Source organism: Schistocerca cancellata, chromosome 5 (genome assembly GCF_023864275.1).
Source record: "Schistocerca cancellata isolate TAMUIC-IGC-003103 chromosome 5, iqSchCanc2.1, whole genome shotgun sequence".
NCBI classification, from domain to species: domain Eukaryota; kingdom Metazoa; phylum Arthropoda; class Insecta; order Orthoptera; family Acrididae; genus Schistocerca; species Schistocerca cancellata.
The window spans coordinates 18079051-18095358 of NC_064630.1; the positions used below are offsets into that span (position 1 = coordinate 18079051).

General features: G+C 36.2%; 1 protein-coding gene across 1 annotated transcript in view; it reads right to left on the reverse strand.

Annotated features, from left to right (window-relative positions):
- The window catches only part of LOC126188331 (uncharacterized), a 28427-nt gene extending 12627 nt beyond the window's left edge, over positions 1-15800 (reverse strand). The window contains exons 1-2 of the mRNA XM_049929925.1: positions 15657-15800; positions 14863-15036 (exon numbers count right to left, since the gene is read on the reverse strand). Of these exons, the coding sequence (XP_049785882.1) occupies positions 14863-15036; positions 15657-15800 (318 nt within the window). The remainder of the gene's footprint in view (positions 1-14862; positions 15037-15656) is intronic.
- Between the last annotated feature and the right edge of the window lie 508 nt (positions 15801-16308).

A 16308-nucleotide genomic window follows, 5' to 3' on the forward strand; every position in this document is an offset into this window, starting at 1 on the left:
GACGGCATGAAGTTGTATTGGAACAAACAAAGCGGCATGATAACAGCTGTCTTTCTACATCTACATCTACATCTACATGATTACTCTGCAATTCACATTTAAGTGCTCGGCAGAGGGTTCATCCAACCACAATCATACTATCTCTACCATTCCACTCCCGAACAGCATGCGGGAGAAACGAACACCTAAACCTTTCTGTTTGAGCTCTGATTTCTCTTATTTTATTTTGATGATCATTCCTACCTATGTAGGTTGGGCTCAACAAAATATTTTTGCATTTGGAAGAGAAAGTTGGTGACTGAAATTTCGTAAATAGATCTCGCCGCACCAAAAAACATCTTTGCTTTAATGACTTCCATCTCAAGTCACGTATCCTTGTGACATTCACATGCTTTACTTCTCCATTGATCATCCTCACTGTCGACGTATTGTGTTGTAATACTGGTTGAATAATGAGGAGTGGAAGTTCAACACTGACTACTTTAAATGATATAGCTGACAGGTGCACATTTTCATTTCACATTTCTTTACTTTCACTGTTCAGAACCCCTCAATAATACACAGTTATATTGTCAGTGCACTATTGTTTAACATTTGGTAAGTCGCATTAATAGGTTGCAAGCAAACATCAACATACTGCTACAATAGTTTACTGTTGAACATCTACAAGCAGTAAAAACCTAACCACATAGTTATTTCCACAAAATACAGTATGTATTGAACAGACACTGTCATTGTTTTAGCACACAGCCTATTACATTTATTTCACAGTTAAATGGATGCATTGTTGTTGTTGTAACTAACATATGTTTCTTGTCTGAAACTCGGCCATGGACTGACTGCCTTGTGACCAAAATTTGGGCCCTTATATATTTTCACAATAAAAGGCACTGAAACTATACATTGTTTGATGTTTAATTTACAGAAATTGCAATTGAAACTTAACTCATTCAATTAACTGAATACATCAAAAAATTGTTTCTTTTTAACAGTTTCTTCTGTTACAAGAGTTATGCTGAATTATTTGTTTAAATGATGAAATTAACAGATACTGTTATGCAAACAACACTTTTGACAACACTGTTAATTATTTTGGAAGTAATTAAAGGCTAGCTCTGCTAAGATGTTTTCGAATAGAGCCAAATAGACCCTTTATGAATAATATTAGTTGTTCCTCCAAATGTTTATAAGTATTATGGAATTTATATTTGTTTATAAGGTAACAATAGAGTTTAAGTTACAAAACAATTGCTGATTTCACTCTATAACAAAAGTTACCAACTAGGCATAGTCAAAATGAATTATAAAATCAATTACATACATAAAACTAAACGCAAAATTACATCTGGTGCCATATTCTTTAAAACCGAGGGCCAACATTTCTCTTTTAATAAAATGAAGGTTATATGCAAGTACATTAATGATAATTAGTTAAAAGGGAAAAAACAAATTTAATGAGGCAGATGGCAAAACAAGAGGTGATGTAAAAATACCCCAATTGCTTCATCACAACTTCGGCACATGAAATGGTTATCCTTTATATGATGAACATCACAATTAAATTCTGACTACCGTATTTACTCGAATCTAAGCCACACTCAAATCTAAGCCGCACCTGAAAAATGAGACTCGAAATAAAGGAAAAAAAAATTTCCCGAATCTAAGCCGCACCTGAAATTTGAGACTCGAAATTCAAGGGGAGAGAAAAGTTGTAGGCCGCACCTCCAAATCGAAACAAAGTTTGTCCATTGTAATATGAGACACAATTTAGACCGAATGAATGACGATACAGCTGCAGTAGTTTGGTTCGAGTCGTAAGCTTAGCAGTTAAGCTTTACCACGTAGCTATTGCTATGCGTCAGGTGCTCTGTCCGTATTTATACGGGTGCCCTTCCTTTTTCACATGCTTCGTCTGGTTTGAATCGATTGCTTATTTTGCTTTGATCCGATAAGTGCCGTTTTCTTTGTTATAGGTGTTTGCGTCAATCTTAAACTGAAAATGCATTACTGCACTGTGTCATGCATTGTTTGTCGCATTCTGATAGTGCGTGTTTATGGCCTGTCGCGGCTCGCGGCATGGCTTGCTTTTGTGCACGCTACTGCCGCGTACAATTTAAAAAAAAAAAAAAAAAAAAAAAAAAAAAAAGAGAGAGAAAAGAAAAAAAAAAAAAGAGGAATCGTCTCATTAGCGAAACAATGGCAAGAGACTGCTATTTTTTGTTACTTACACTGCTGCTTTCTTTGATAATGATCAACAACAATCAAATAATAGACTGCGTATGATAGAAGATGTTCTGAACGAGAGTTGGGCGGAAATTTTTCTCCGTTTGAAAAGCTTTGCGGCTGCTTCTTTATTACATCAAATTCTGCACAGAGATTAGAGTCATCTTAGATTTAAAAATCTAGTCACTTGCCGTGCTTCATTTCTGACTGTATCACTATTAGGCATAAGAATAATACGAATATAAACATGACACGATACGTACATTCTTCCGCGTTTGCTGTTGTCTCACTCTAGACTCTACTCTAATTTTGTAGTTTATTTGGCAGACAGGATTTAAATGAGATAGCAGCAAACACGAAAGCATACATGGCAAAATGTTTATATTGGTATTATTCTTATGGAGAAGAGAATACTGTATGTGATTCAAATTTCATCAGGTTCCTATTAGCAACCATCTCTTCTCACAGATAGGAAAAAATTCAGAACGTAGAATTGGCCATATTGACAAACATCCCAAACAGTCTTGCCAGTCAGATTTTCGTAGTACACTGAAATTGTGCTACATTCGAAGATGAACAATACGGAATTTGTATTTACTTCTTTGGATAATGTATGAAAATGCAGTGGTCGAAACTCGCGGCGGAGAAAAAAAGCTCGTCTTCAACTTTTTTTTTTAAATTTATTTACTGACGCAGAGGTTTTGGAGCCAGTATTTATCTTTGTGCCTATAAAGCATGCATGCGTAGCGCTACATATATTCGACGGCAGAAGTTAGTTGTGGCGGCATGTACCAACATTTTTCATAACTTCCACTTGTTTTGCACTCGATTCTAAGCCGCAGGCGGTTTTTTGGATTACGAAAACCGGAAAAAAAGTGCGGCTTAGATTCGAGTAAATACGGTAAGTATTTGATATGATTGGTATCATCAGATTTGAGTTGTGTTTATAAACAACAAACTACTTTCTTCTTGTGAACGCAGTTAAGACCAGCAACAAGATGTAACTGAGCACATAAATGCCTTTCTGTGAAATTTCCTAAACCCTGTAGTGTGTAAATCCTTCCTGGAGAATGCTAGAGAGGCAAGGCCTTGCTTAGCTATTTAAGCAGGGCATAGTATCTCTTGTAACGACTTTTGTTTACTTCTTTAATTCTTTGGAACTGACAAATAAGCCCTGATAACAAGTCACTCCAGATTAAATGAAATGTATGTCAATTTATGCCATAAAGGAAAACGGAGTCTATTATTGTATGAATGTTATGTAAAAAATCTAAAGCCAAATGAGAGTAATAGTGTACCCATATAATTGAAATTGAACAATGTAATGAAATTGTAATTTAACAAAATGTACTAAAGCAAAATGACAAGCAGACTCTAATGTATAGAAGTGATGATAACAGCGTGTCAGCAAGTGAGTAGGATAAGTGAATTTTGTAATTGTATTTGTATTTTCTTTTATATTATGTGTATGGTATGTGGAAAGGACACTACAGACACGTTATTTAATGCAACAGTATGAAAAACACTCAGAAACAAAGTGCAAAAACATGTGAAACCTGGCTGCAAAGTGTTAAGTGTGTTTGTGTGTTATATGTGAGTGTGTGTGTGATAAATTGAAGATGTCAATATTTCATGTAACATGAATTTTCTGTGCTCAACAATGTCATACAAACATGAAAAAGGCTGGAAGAAGTAGAATCTGATAGATTCTTAGGTATTCTTGTGGATAATGAACTGAAATGAAGAAAAAAAAACATATTAATAATGTCTGTAGGAACTGAGCTCTATCATATTCTTAATGATGCAGCTATCACAGTATTCAGACAAGGACATTCTCTGTACAGTTTATCATGGATGTTTAAAACCATATTTACAGTATGGAGTGACTGTGTGGGGAAACTCAGTGTGCATCAAAGAAGGTAGTGAGGACTGGATTACAAATGCTAGTGTACACACCCACAATACAAGAAGGAAGAATGAAGTACGGAGCATACCCCACCAACTGGCAATGCTAGAAAAAGGACCCCAGTACTCTGGTATCAGACTACTAAGAAGTCTGCCAAAAACCTGCAAGATAGTGTACTTGAAAATGTCTTTCCAAAGAAATGTAAAGACTATCTCACTGAAAATGAGTTTTACAGTGTTGCAGAATACTTATGCCATTAAATTTGTGTATATTGTTATTCATTATCAATGATATAAAAATGTAAGCTAAAGGGGTAGAAAAATAAGTGATAATGAATGTTACTACTTTTTCATGTCGTATATTACATGTACATTTACTGTACACAATGTAATCTTACAGAATCAAATAAAATTCAGTTCAATTCAATTCAATTCAATTTTCTGTGCTTGACAACATCATAAAAACGTGAACTTTCTATGCTCAACAATGCCATAAAAACATGAATTTTCTGTACCTGACAACGCTGTGGCAAGAAACTTCTCTTGTCAATGGATCTTGGATGTACAGCTGTCCTTACTGAATAAGTGAGAGCCACTGATATGGAAACCAGTTGTCACTGCAGTGCAGATTTCACAAAGGATCACACCAGTGAACATGAGTTTCACGAATCTGTGCAGTGGAAGCTGCTGTGAACACATGACACTGACACTCTGGCTTTGTATTAACCATCTGATAGTGAGATGGGATGGTAACAGACATTAAGCAGCACGTACATGCTTCACAAGCCAAACACTGTGCAGATACTGAACGACAATGATGGGACTATGCGGTTTCATAAGCTCTTCGTTATGAAAGAAAATTTGTGTATGTATGTGTTAAAAGAAGCTGACATGCCAGTACCAATTGATAAACATACAGGATAACTCCAATGGCTGAAAATAAAGGCTATGCCCATACTGGCCAGGGTTATCCACCCTCAAAAAGGGAAATAAGCTCATACACTATGCATCATCTGTATGAGGTCAGTTCACGGTGGAGGGCAATCATAATGGATCACAATTTTTTTCCTCTCATTCTTTTCTTTTTATACATAGAATATATTTTATGGCAAACATAGTGTGTTCAAAGAGTAGAGATACGTTCTTCAATTGCTCAATTTCTGTATCTTCATGTGTTTGTCTCTATAAGTGATAGCGGGCGGACGTATGACCCCCCCCCTCCCCCCCCCCCCACACACACACACAACACCTATTTTATAAACACACACATAAATATATATACCTGATCTGTTCATCATTTCACCCATGACAAGAATCCAGCATCAAGAGGATCAAAACAGACAAAAGGAAGTTGTGTGACAGCGGAGGGGCAATCTGGTAACAGCATTCTCATAATCAACTCTAGTCACAATGGAGATAAGAAGTACATGAATTTAAATAATAAATGTTGATCTAAAGTGTACTGACATTGAAGATCTGTAGATATTAGTGCCAGTTGAAGTTCATCCAGGATATGTGTACCTTCCAATTTCTTTCAGTTTTTCTTTCCAATTAAGTTTTTTCCAATTATTCAAGCAGCAATTCCTAATCACTTTCCATTCCATTACATTGTTTTGCCTGCCTCATCCCTATATGCCACTATTCAAGAACAAACTTTACTCTTAACAAGAAGGGATCCTCAATCAGTGGCCTTCTAGCTGATATTTTCATTAAGAAGAGAGAAAATGAAAATCTTTCACAAAATAGTAAAACCAAAGCATGCCAAAATAAAATATTGGTACAGATATGCATGTGACATAATCTGCTTAGAGCAGGAACCACAATCTTGCATAAAAGAACTTCATGAGGACATAAACATCATCTACCCAGAAACACGGATCACTACAGAAACACAAACACATAAAAACAATTTCTTAGCTCTCACCATAATAAGAGAAACAACAAACATGATTTCACAAGTTATAGGAAACGTGCGATCACCAGCACCATCATTCATAACCAATCCAATTACCCCATAACCCATAAAGAAGCCACAACTAGTAACAGCCTACATCAAAAATTAACAATAGAAAAAAACTATCACATCCAAAAATTTATAGCCCAAGGAAAGAAAGTACTAAATGAATACACATTACTGTGCAATAAAACCTTCTTTGCTGCAACAGAAGAACTATATGAATAACATCCAACCCAAATACCCACCCCGAACAGCCATTCCAAAACTGCACATGATCAGCCTCTCTAAAATTAAGTTCCTTTCACTCCATACTGCACACCATTCACAATCTGCAGCTCCCTGATGCCCTTTCTCCCTCCTCCTCTCTCTCTCTTTTTCTCTTTCTGTGCCTGACCATCAACCCCCCCCCCCCCCCACCCCCACACACACAACACCTATTTTATAAACACACACATAAATTAAACACCACAAACATCAACGACTCTTAAAATCCATCAACATCACTTCAAATCCATGTGTCACATCCCAAAAAACATGCTATAAAACAGATGACCACTATGCAGCCACAACAAGATATAATGGCAGTAGAAAATCTATGCTTGGCAAGGAAATCATATGAAATGAATGTGTAATGACAAAATTAAAAGAAATAAGAAAGTTATCTTGACACAAAAAAGTAAAAATGCTGCAACATCAAAAACACTCTAAACAACATAGTGATACTTGGTTGAAAATGCATAATAAACAGAAAAATGAAATAACATTTTCCTGTTTGCAGATGACAAGCTGTAGATTGCAGAGTAGAACTAAAGCTACTAGCATAAATATCCTATGACTTCCTGTGAGGTATGTAAATAAATGGATACATCCACTTTATTTTCTATTTTACCATGCAGTTAGTGACTTTAGACATATAATAAAGAAGCAACATAGAAAGCATCCACTCAATGGTACATCTCTCAGTTCTGTGCTGTGCAAAACCAAAGCAAAAAAATATTTGACTGTAATTGTTCATGTTAGCAATTTCAATAATATGTATGGAAAACTTTTTTAAGGTAAACTTGTAACAATTTTGCAGAAGGAAAATAAACCTATAATATCACTGAGGATAGCACAAAAAGTGCTGAAACATGCCTGGGTAAGAACAAAATTATAAATGTGTCTTGCATAAGGTGTAATTCCTCTCCAACCTTGAACTGGAGGTTTATGAAATGAGTTTTCACTACTTGACAAATGAAGTATAATTCAAGATTACAGTGTGAATACATAGAAGTTTTACTTAGGTTTAGGTATATCATTTATTTAATTCAGGATTATCATTTATACCATGTTTGAAATGTGTGCTAGCACAACTGATATTTATTTATTTATTTATTTGTCCATATAAATCTCTTTTTCAGTGCATATATTGTACACAGGATATTGGACAGAAAACCTTTTTGGCTATTGGTTTTTCAAAGATCAAACACAGATTATTAAAATTTTTATGACAAACTGGATCTATACAGTTAATAATTACAAATTTTTGAAATACTGTATAAACTTATTTCTACAATTAAAGATACAAATTACATTTTTTCTTGCATAAGATACTGTAAGATTGAATAGTAGCAGTTTTTCAGAAGGTAGGTTGTCACAGGCATTTTAAAGCTCTGTAGTTCATGAAGAGATTTTATATATCTTGGTAATCTGTTGTAAAGTTTTGTTCCTGCATGATACACACATTTTTTTGGCATAATGTGGTGTTACAATGATTAACATGTATGTCACTGTCTGACCTGGTACTGTAATCATGGACACTTTTGTTTTGAGGAAAAAGGTTTTCTTTTCTCAGTATGCTTTTTTTGACATGCATGACTACTTCCAGTATATAAATGCAAGAAAGGGGTAGAATCTTTAGATCTTTAAATAAAGGTTTGCATGGTTTTCTGCTGCTCACTCATTTCATTATTCTTATAATTGCCTTTTGTTTCCTGAAAACTGTTATGGCCTGGTGTACATTTCCCCAGGAAATGATACCGTACTTCAGTATAGCCCTGTAGAACACCATGACTTAGTCCACATGGTTGTGAAAGGTGTACTTGGAGTTCATTTCCTTCCATGTACTTAATTTCAATTACCTGAGAGTGATATTCCAAACGTGATTTAATCCACTGATTTGGCACACCTCTTATACTATACCCTATACCATTCAAGCTTCCTCAGGAGTACAGAATGATCAATCACATCAAAAGCTTTTGTTAGGTCCAAGAATAAACCTGAGAAATTTCTGTGGTTGTCCACTGCATTTAAGATATGGTTTATCAGATTGAAAGTGGCTGTTTCAATTGATCACTGTGGTCTGAAGCCATGTTGACATCCAGAAATAATATTATTCTTGCTGAAGAATGTAATTAGTTTTGAAAGGAACACTGTTTCAATGATTTTTGAAAACCCTGACAATAGAGACACAGGAGATACAGGCCTATAGTTACCCATACTTTGATGATCACCTTTTTTATATAGGGGTATTACTTTTGCCATTTTCAGTTGCTGAGGGAAGACACCACGTGATAAGGATGAATTGCATATGTCCAATAAAGGCAAAAGTATTTGTCTTGCTTTTATCTTTATAATATAATCTGGAATATCATCAATACCAGTTGAATACTTGCTCTCCAGTGAATTAATGGTATTTAGGAGCTCTGTTCGGCTTTCTGGACTGAGGAACATGGATATATTATTTATTTTGATAGATGAAAGTTCTTTCCATGTTGTATTAGGTGGATTTCCAAATTTTTCCTTCACTAATTTTCCAACAACAGTTGCATAGTAAGAACTGAAACTGTTTGTAACTGCCATAGGGTCAGTGACATTCTTGCCACCATGTGATATCATAATATTTTTGTGAGATGTCTTCTTCCCCATAAGATCCTGCACAGCTTTCCACATGGACTTAGTTTTATTGGATGACTTCATAATCATTTGTCATTTTCCTTAATTTTTGCCTCTTTAATGACCTATTTCAAAACTAACTTGTATTTTTGAAATAATTATTAAATTCTAGGCTGCTGTGAGTGTTTTACTGCAGAAAAGGTTCCCGCTTCCTTTTTACAAGATACTCTAACGCCTGATGTAATCCAGTTTTTGAATATATCTGTGCTTTTGGAAATCACTTTCCATTGTGGTAAAGCTATGTCAAAGTTATGCTTGAAAATGTTCAAAAAATTTTCCATCTTTTCGTTGGTAATAGAGGTATCATATACTTCTCTCCAAGATTGTTCGCTGATTAGGTACTGTAAGTATTCAATATATTTCCTGCTATAAATTCAACACTGCTGATTTTAATTACTTAACTTATAAGTAAAATTGATATTTGACTTCTTATCTGGGTATATACACTGAGGACAATTTTATTTGACACATATATACTTACACATCCTGCTTGATCTCCGTATGATACATTGAGATCATTCTTGGTGAGATATGCACTACTGCTTTGCTACATATTGGGCAGTGATTGTTGATATTAGCAATTTAAATAATATGTATGGACAGCTTTTTTTAAGGTAACAATTTTGCAGAAGGAAAATAAACCTATAATATCACTGAAGATAGCACAAAAAATGCTGAAACATGCCTGGGTAAGAACAAAATTATAAAGGTGTCTTGCATAAGGTGTAATTCTACTCCAACCTTGAACTGGAGGTTTATGAAATGATTTTTCATTACTTGACAAATGAAGTATAAGTCAACATTACAGTGTGAATACATAGAAGTTTTACTTAAGTGTAGGTATATCATTTATTGAATTCAGAATTATCAATTATACCATATTCAAAATGTGTGCTAGCTCAACTGGTATCAACACTACTGATTTAAATTACTTAACTTATAAATGAAATTGATATTTGACTTCTTATCTCAGTATATACACTGAGGCAACTGTTATTTGACACATACACGTACTGCATGATTGTTGTATGATACACTGAGATCATTCTTGGTGAGATATGCTCTACTGCTTTGCTACATATTGGGCAGAGAGAAATTATGTTTTGCTTGAAACGTCCTGTCGTAGGAAGGATGAGAACTTATACAGATATGAACTGTTTGGAAAGAAAAGATACATTTAAATATAAATGATCTAAGTTGGGAAAATATTGATAGCTTATTGCACGTGACTTTAGCTATGGGAAGGCACTGACAGTTGGTTGATTTGTATTTGAGTAAACACAGAGAAATGATACACCAGTTAATTGATCATGAAAACTTGCATAAGAACATCCATGATACTATCAGTACCTATATGTTATGTTTGCAGTGAAAGACTGAGATTTGATTTATGGTTGCCTGCCTTAAAATGCAGTTGAAAATAAGTTATTTTAAGAAAAAAGACTGAGTCTGTGTTGTGTAAGGGGAAGTTCAAAAAGTTTTCTTCTATACATGGTATTACTGTTCCACATAACTGATCACTTCAGGAAGCTGTATAATTTGTATTGTAATTACTGTCATATGTTGTTGTTGATGTGTTGTTGTTGTGGTCATCAGTCCTGAGACTGGTTGGATGCAGCTCTCCATGCTACTCTATCCTGTGCAAGCTTCTTCCTCTCCCAGTATCTACTGCAACTTACATCCTTCTGAATCTGCTTAGTGTATTCATCTCTTGGTCTCCCTCTACGATTTTTACCCTCCACACTGCCCTCCAATGCTAAATTTGTGATCCCTTGATGCCTCAAAACATGTCCTACCAACCGATCCCTTCTTCTAGTCAAGTTGTGCCACAAACTTCTCTTCTCCCCAATCCTATTCAATACCTCCTCATTAGTTACGTGATCTACCCACCTTATCTTCAGCATTCTTCTGTAGCACCACATTTCGAAAGCTTCTATTCTCTTCTTGTCCAAACTAGTTATCGTCCATGTTTCACTTCCATACATGGCTACACTCCATACAAATACTTTCAGAAACGACTTCCTCACACTTAAATCTATACTCGATGTTAACAAATTTCTCTTCTTCAGCAACACTTTCCTTGCCATTGCCAGTCTACATTTTATATCCTCTCTACTTCGACCATCATCGGTTATTTTACTCCCTAAATAGCATAACTCCTTTACTACTTTAAGTGTCACATTTCCTAATCTAATTCCCTCAGCATCACCTGACTTAATTTGACTACATTCCATTATCCTCATTTTGCTTTTGTTGATGTTCATCTTATATCCTCCTTTCAAGACAATGTCCATTCCGTTCAACTGCTCTTCCAAGTCCTTTGCTGTCTCTGACAGAATTACAATGTCATCGGCGAACCTCAAAGTTTTTACTTCTTCTCCATGAATTTTAATACCTACTCCGAATTTTTCTTTTGTTTCCTTTACTGCTTGCTCAATATACAGATTGAATAACATTGGGGAGAGGCTACAACCCTGTCTTACTCCTTTCCTAACCACTGCTTCCCTTTCATGCCCCTCGACTCTTATAACTGCCATCTGGTTTCCGTACAAACTGTAAATAGCCTTTCGTTCCCTATATTTTACCCCTGCCACCTTCAGAATTTGAAAGAGAGTATTCCAATCAACATTGTCAAAAGCTTTCTCTAAGTCTACAAATGCTAGAAACGTAGGTTTGCCTTTCCTTAATCTTTCTTCTAAGATAAGTCGTAAGGTCAGTATTGCCTCACGTGTTCTAACATTTCTACGGAATCCAAACTGATCTTCCCCGAGGTCGGCTTCTACCAGTTTTTCCATTCGTCTGTAAAGAATTCGCGTTATTATTTTGCAGCTGTGACTTATTAAACTGATAGTTCGGTAATTTTCACATCTGTCAACACCTGCTTTCTTTGGGATTGGAATTATTATATTCTTCTTGAAGTCTGAGGGTATTTCGCCTGTCTCATACATCGTGCTCACCAGATGGTAGAGTTTTGTCATGACTGGCTCTCCCGAGGCCATCAGTAGTTCAAATGGAATGTTGTCTACTCCAGGGGCCTTGTTTCGACTCAGGTCTTTCAGTGCTCTGTCAAACTCTTCACGCAGTATCTTATCTCCCATTTCGTCTTCATCTACATCCTCTTCCATTTCCATAATATTGTCCTCAAGTACATCGCCCTTGTAAAAACCCTCTATATGCTCCTTCCACCATTCTGCCTTCCCTTCTTTGCTTAGAACTGGGTTGCCATCTGAGCTCTTGATATTCATACAAGTGGTTCTCTTCTCTCCAAAGGTCTCTTTAATTTTCCTGTAGGCAGTATCTATCTTACCCCTAGTGAGACAAGCCTCTACATCCTTACATTTGTCCTCTAGCCATCCCTGCTTAGCCATTTTGCACTTCCTGTCGATATCATTTTTGAGACGTCTGTATTCCTTTTTGCCTGCTTCATTTACTGCATTTTTGTATTTTCTCCTTTCATCTATTAAATTCAATATTTCTTCTGTTACCCAAGGATTTCTATTAGCCCTCGTCTTTTTACCTACTTGATCCTCTGCTGCCTTCACTACTTCATCCCACAGAGCTACCCATTCTTCTTCTACTGTATTTCTTTCCCCCATTCCTGTCAGTTGTTCCCTTATGCTCTCCCTGAAACTCTGTACAACCTCTGGTTTAGTCAGTTTATCCAGGTCCCATCTCCTTAAATTCCCACCTTTTTGCAGTTTCTTCAGTTTCAATCTGCAGTTCATAACCAATAGATTGTGGTCAGAATCCACATCTGCCCCAGGAAATGTCTTACAATTTAAAACCTGGTTCCTAAATTTCTGTCTTACCATTATATAATCTATCTGATACCTACTAGTATCTCCAGGATTCTTCCAGGTATACAACCTTCTTTTATGATTCTTGAACCAAGTGTTGGCTATGATTAAGTTATGCTCTGTGCAAAATTCTACAAGGCGGCTTCCTCTTTCATTCCTTCCCCCCAATCCATATTCACCTACTATGTTTCCTTCTCTCCCTTTTCCTACTGACGAATTCCAGTCACCCATGACTATTAAATTTTCGTCTCCTTTCACTACCTGAATAATTTCTTTTATCTCGTCATACATTTCATCTATTTCTTCATCATCTGCAGAGGTAGTTGGCATATAAACTTGTACTACTGTAGTAGGCATGGGCTTTGTGTCTATCTTGGCCACAATAATGCATTCACTATGCTGTTTGTAGTAGCTAACCCGCACTCCTATTTTTTTATTCATTATTAAACCTACTCCTGCATTACCCCTATTTGATTTTGTATTTATAACCCTGTAATCACCCGACCAAAAGTCTTGTTCCTCCTGCCACCGAACTTCACTAATTCCCACTATATCTAACTTTAACCTATCCATTTCCCTTTTTAAATTTTCTAACCTACCTGCCCGATTAAGGGATCTGACATTCCACGCTCCGATCCGTAGAACGCCAGTTTTCTTTCTCCTGATAACGACGTCCTCCTGAGTAGTCCCCGCCCGGAGATCCAAATGGGGGACTATTTTACCTCCGGAATATTTTACCCAAGAGGACGCCATCATCATTTAATCATACAGTAGAGCTGCACGTCCTCGGGAAAAATTACGGCTGTAGTTTCCCCTTGCTTTCAGCCGTTCGCAGTACCAGCACAGCAAGGCCGTTTTGGTTAATGTTACAAGGCCAGATCAGTCAATCATCCAGACTGTTGCCCCTGCAACTACTGAAAAGGCTGCTGCCCCTCTTCAGGAACCACATGTTTGTCTGGCCTCTCAACAGATACCCCTCCGTTGTGGTTGCACCTACGGTACGGCCATCTGTATCGCTGAGACACGCAAGCCTCCCCACCAGCGGCAAGGTCCATGGTTCATGGGGGGACTGTCATATGTGTAAATGTATAAATTATATTACTTTCTTAGCTGTTTCATGGATTGCCTGTAGAGTGACAACCAACCACAAAGAGAATTCTGAAATCGATATCTTGGCACATCTGTTGTACATTTTTCTTTACATGAGTCTCTTTCCTTTCGTGATGATCTTAACATGTGTGTACAATATTCATTTACTGAATAATGTGATTATATGCATGCATGTCCAAAGGAACATTGCGTAGTAATTCAGAATGACACAGGCACTGCAATACTGTAGTTATCTACTGACACTTAGCAGGTAAATTTCAAGTTAAAAGTGTCTCACCTGCATGGAACTGTATGTAATGGATGTATGATTACAGGTTGATCACATACAGAAGTCTGAGTCTGACCATGGGTTGTGCTCAGATAGCCTAACGATAAGGTGACCGCTTGTTATTGGTGGGAAATCTGCGTTCAAGTCACGGTCCAGCAAAGATTTTCATTGTTGTTATTCCATTATACAGCCAATGGTTTTTCATATTTGCAACTGCAAATACATTTCATGTATATCATAATGGCTGTAGTTGCTCCAGTACCTATTCCTTTCTACATGAATGTGCATCCAAATGAATGATGCATCATAATTCGGAATAACACAGGCACTCTAATATCATACTTATCTGTCAACAATGAGCAAGTGATTTTCAAGTAAAAAAAAGTCTAGCCTGTATGGGAATACACATAATTGATGTGTGGGGACATGTTGTAGACACTTGGTTGATGATATATTGAAGTTTGCGTCTGACGAGTCATGCTCAAATAGCTTAATGGTAAGGCAACTGCTCACAATAAGTGGGAAATCTGGATTTGTGTCCCTGTCTAACATAGATTTTCATCATCATCAGCAGCTGTTGGTTGAACTTCTTCATAACTGTGTATACATTTCATGTATATCCAATATGGTGGTATTATTTTTCATATGTAGCCATAATGTAAACATACCTCATTCCCTTTATCTCCAAAATCGACAGTAATGGTCTCTGCCATGTTCCAGCCATTATCATCCAGAACTGGTGCGATTTTTGCTATTATGTATGGTACTCCAATATGGTGAAGTAATTTCAGTTCCACAATAGCTGATAACTGTATACCAAGTGGCACAGGGGGGAAAAAAATCTGTAAAAGACGTAAGAGAAATTACAAACTAGTTGTGAATCACATTTGTTAACAGTATGAGATTCCTTCGTTCAGGTTCTTATATATATATCTCATCAAAAATAATGATCCTACTGGACAATTTCTCTTACTCTAGTTAGCTTTGACACAGAAAAATTGAGAGGGAAGCAAATATTTTAAAAGTCCTCCTGCTTTCCCATATTTATCAAAATGCTAAAGCTAACTCGACACCCGTATGTTCACATTAATATTTACTGTAAAACTCAAGAACAGAGATCTGTTAACAGTTGACAATGATTGCAAAAACCAACAAAAATCTTCAGTTCTTAAAGGTAGATATTAGATAAGTTATATAAAGAATGGCTAATAAAACATGGCTCTATTTTAATTTAAGAGAATTTTCAGTTTCTTGGTTTGTGTTAGATGAGAGATCGTTGAAGAACTTCACAGAAGAACACAGATGTCACTTTCAATTCTAGATAATGAATCTATGTATACGTAGAAATGATTTTTCTGACTTGTGTTCTGGCTGTGAAACTAACATGGAGCATTTTATAAATAAGTGAAGAACACCATTAAAAAGGTAACGTAATGGAAAATGTCTGTAAGAATTCAAAAACATTTAAACAGGCCTCTGCAAGAAATGTTGTTGTCTTCTTCACAGACTCATAAAGGTGCAAATCCTTTGCATTAGTTTTATAAGTGATAGAAACCAGCTGTTGTTGCAAGTGTGGATCAAAGATGGCGGTACCGCATACAGACATACTTACCAACGTATCTGCAGAAAATTACAAGAGAAGGAGAGAAATGGTGTTAAATTATACCCATGGTCACAAAAATGGATCCATTGACAATGTTTACAAACTTTAGAAAAAAGAAACATGACTTGTGCCTGAGGACTTGTGCACTGTAGTTATCATGATATATTGTTTTAAAGTGTTTACAAAAGGAGTATCGATAAGACTGTGTGACTGCTTCCACTACAATATGATCTTATGTTAGCCAAACTATATTTACAGAAGCTTGAAAAAGTGATAGAAGTCACAACTTGGAACATGGCTGACGTTTGCAGCAACCGTGTACACAAATTTGAAAAAGATGTAAAAGCTCTTCCGACCGGTTGCATAGAAGTCAGTTCAGAGTGTCATGAAATTGTTGTAAATGGGCAAAACCATAACTTCATATGGCCTAAAAAGTTCCGTCGTGTTAACTGTAATGAGAACAACTTCAGTCTCCCAGTAGCAAATAATTTTGAACTTTTAACCTGTGATG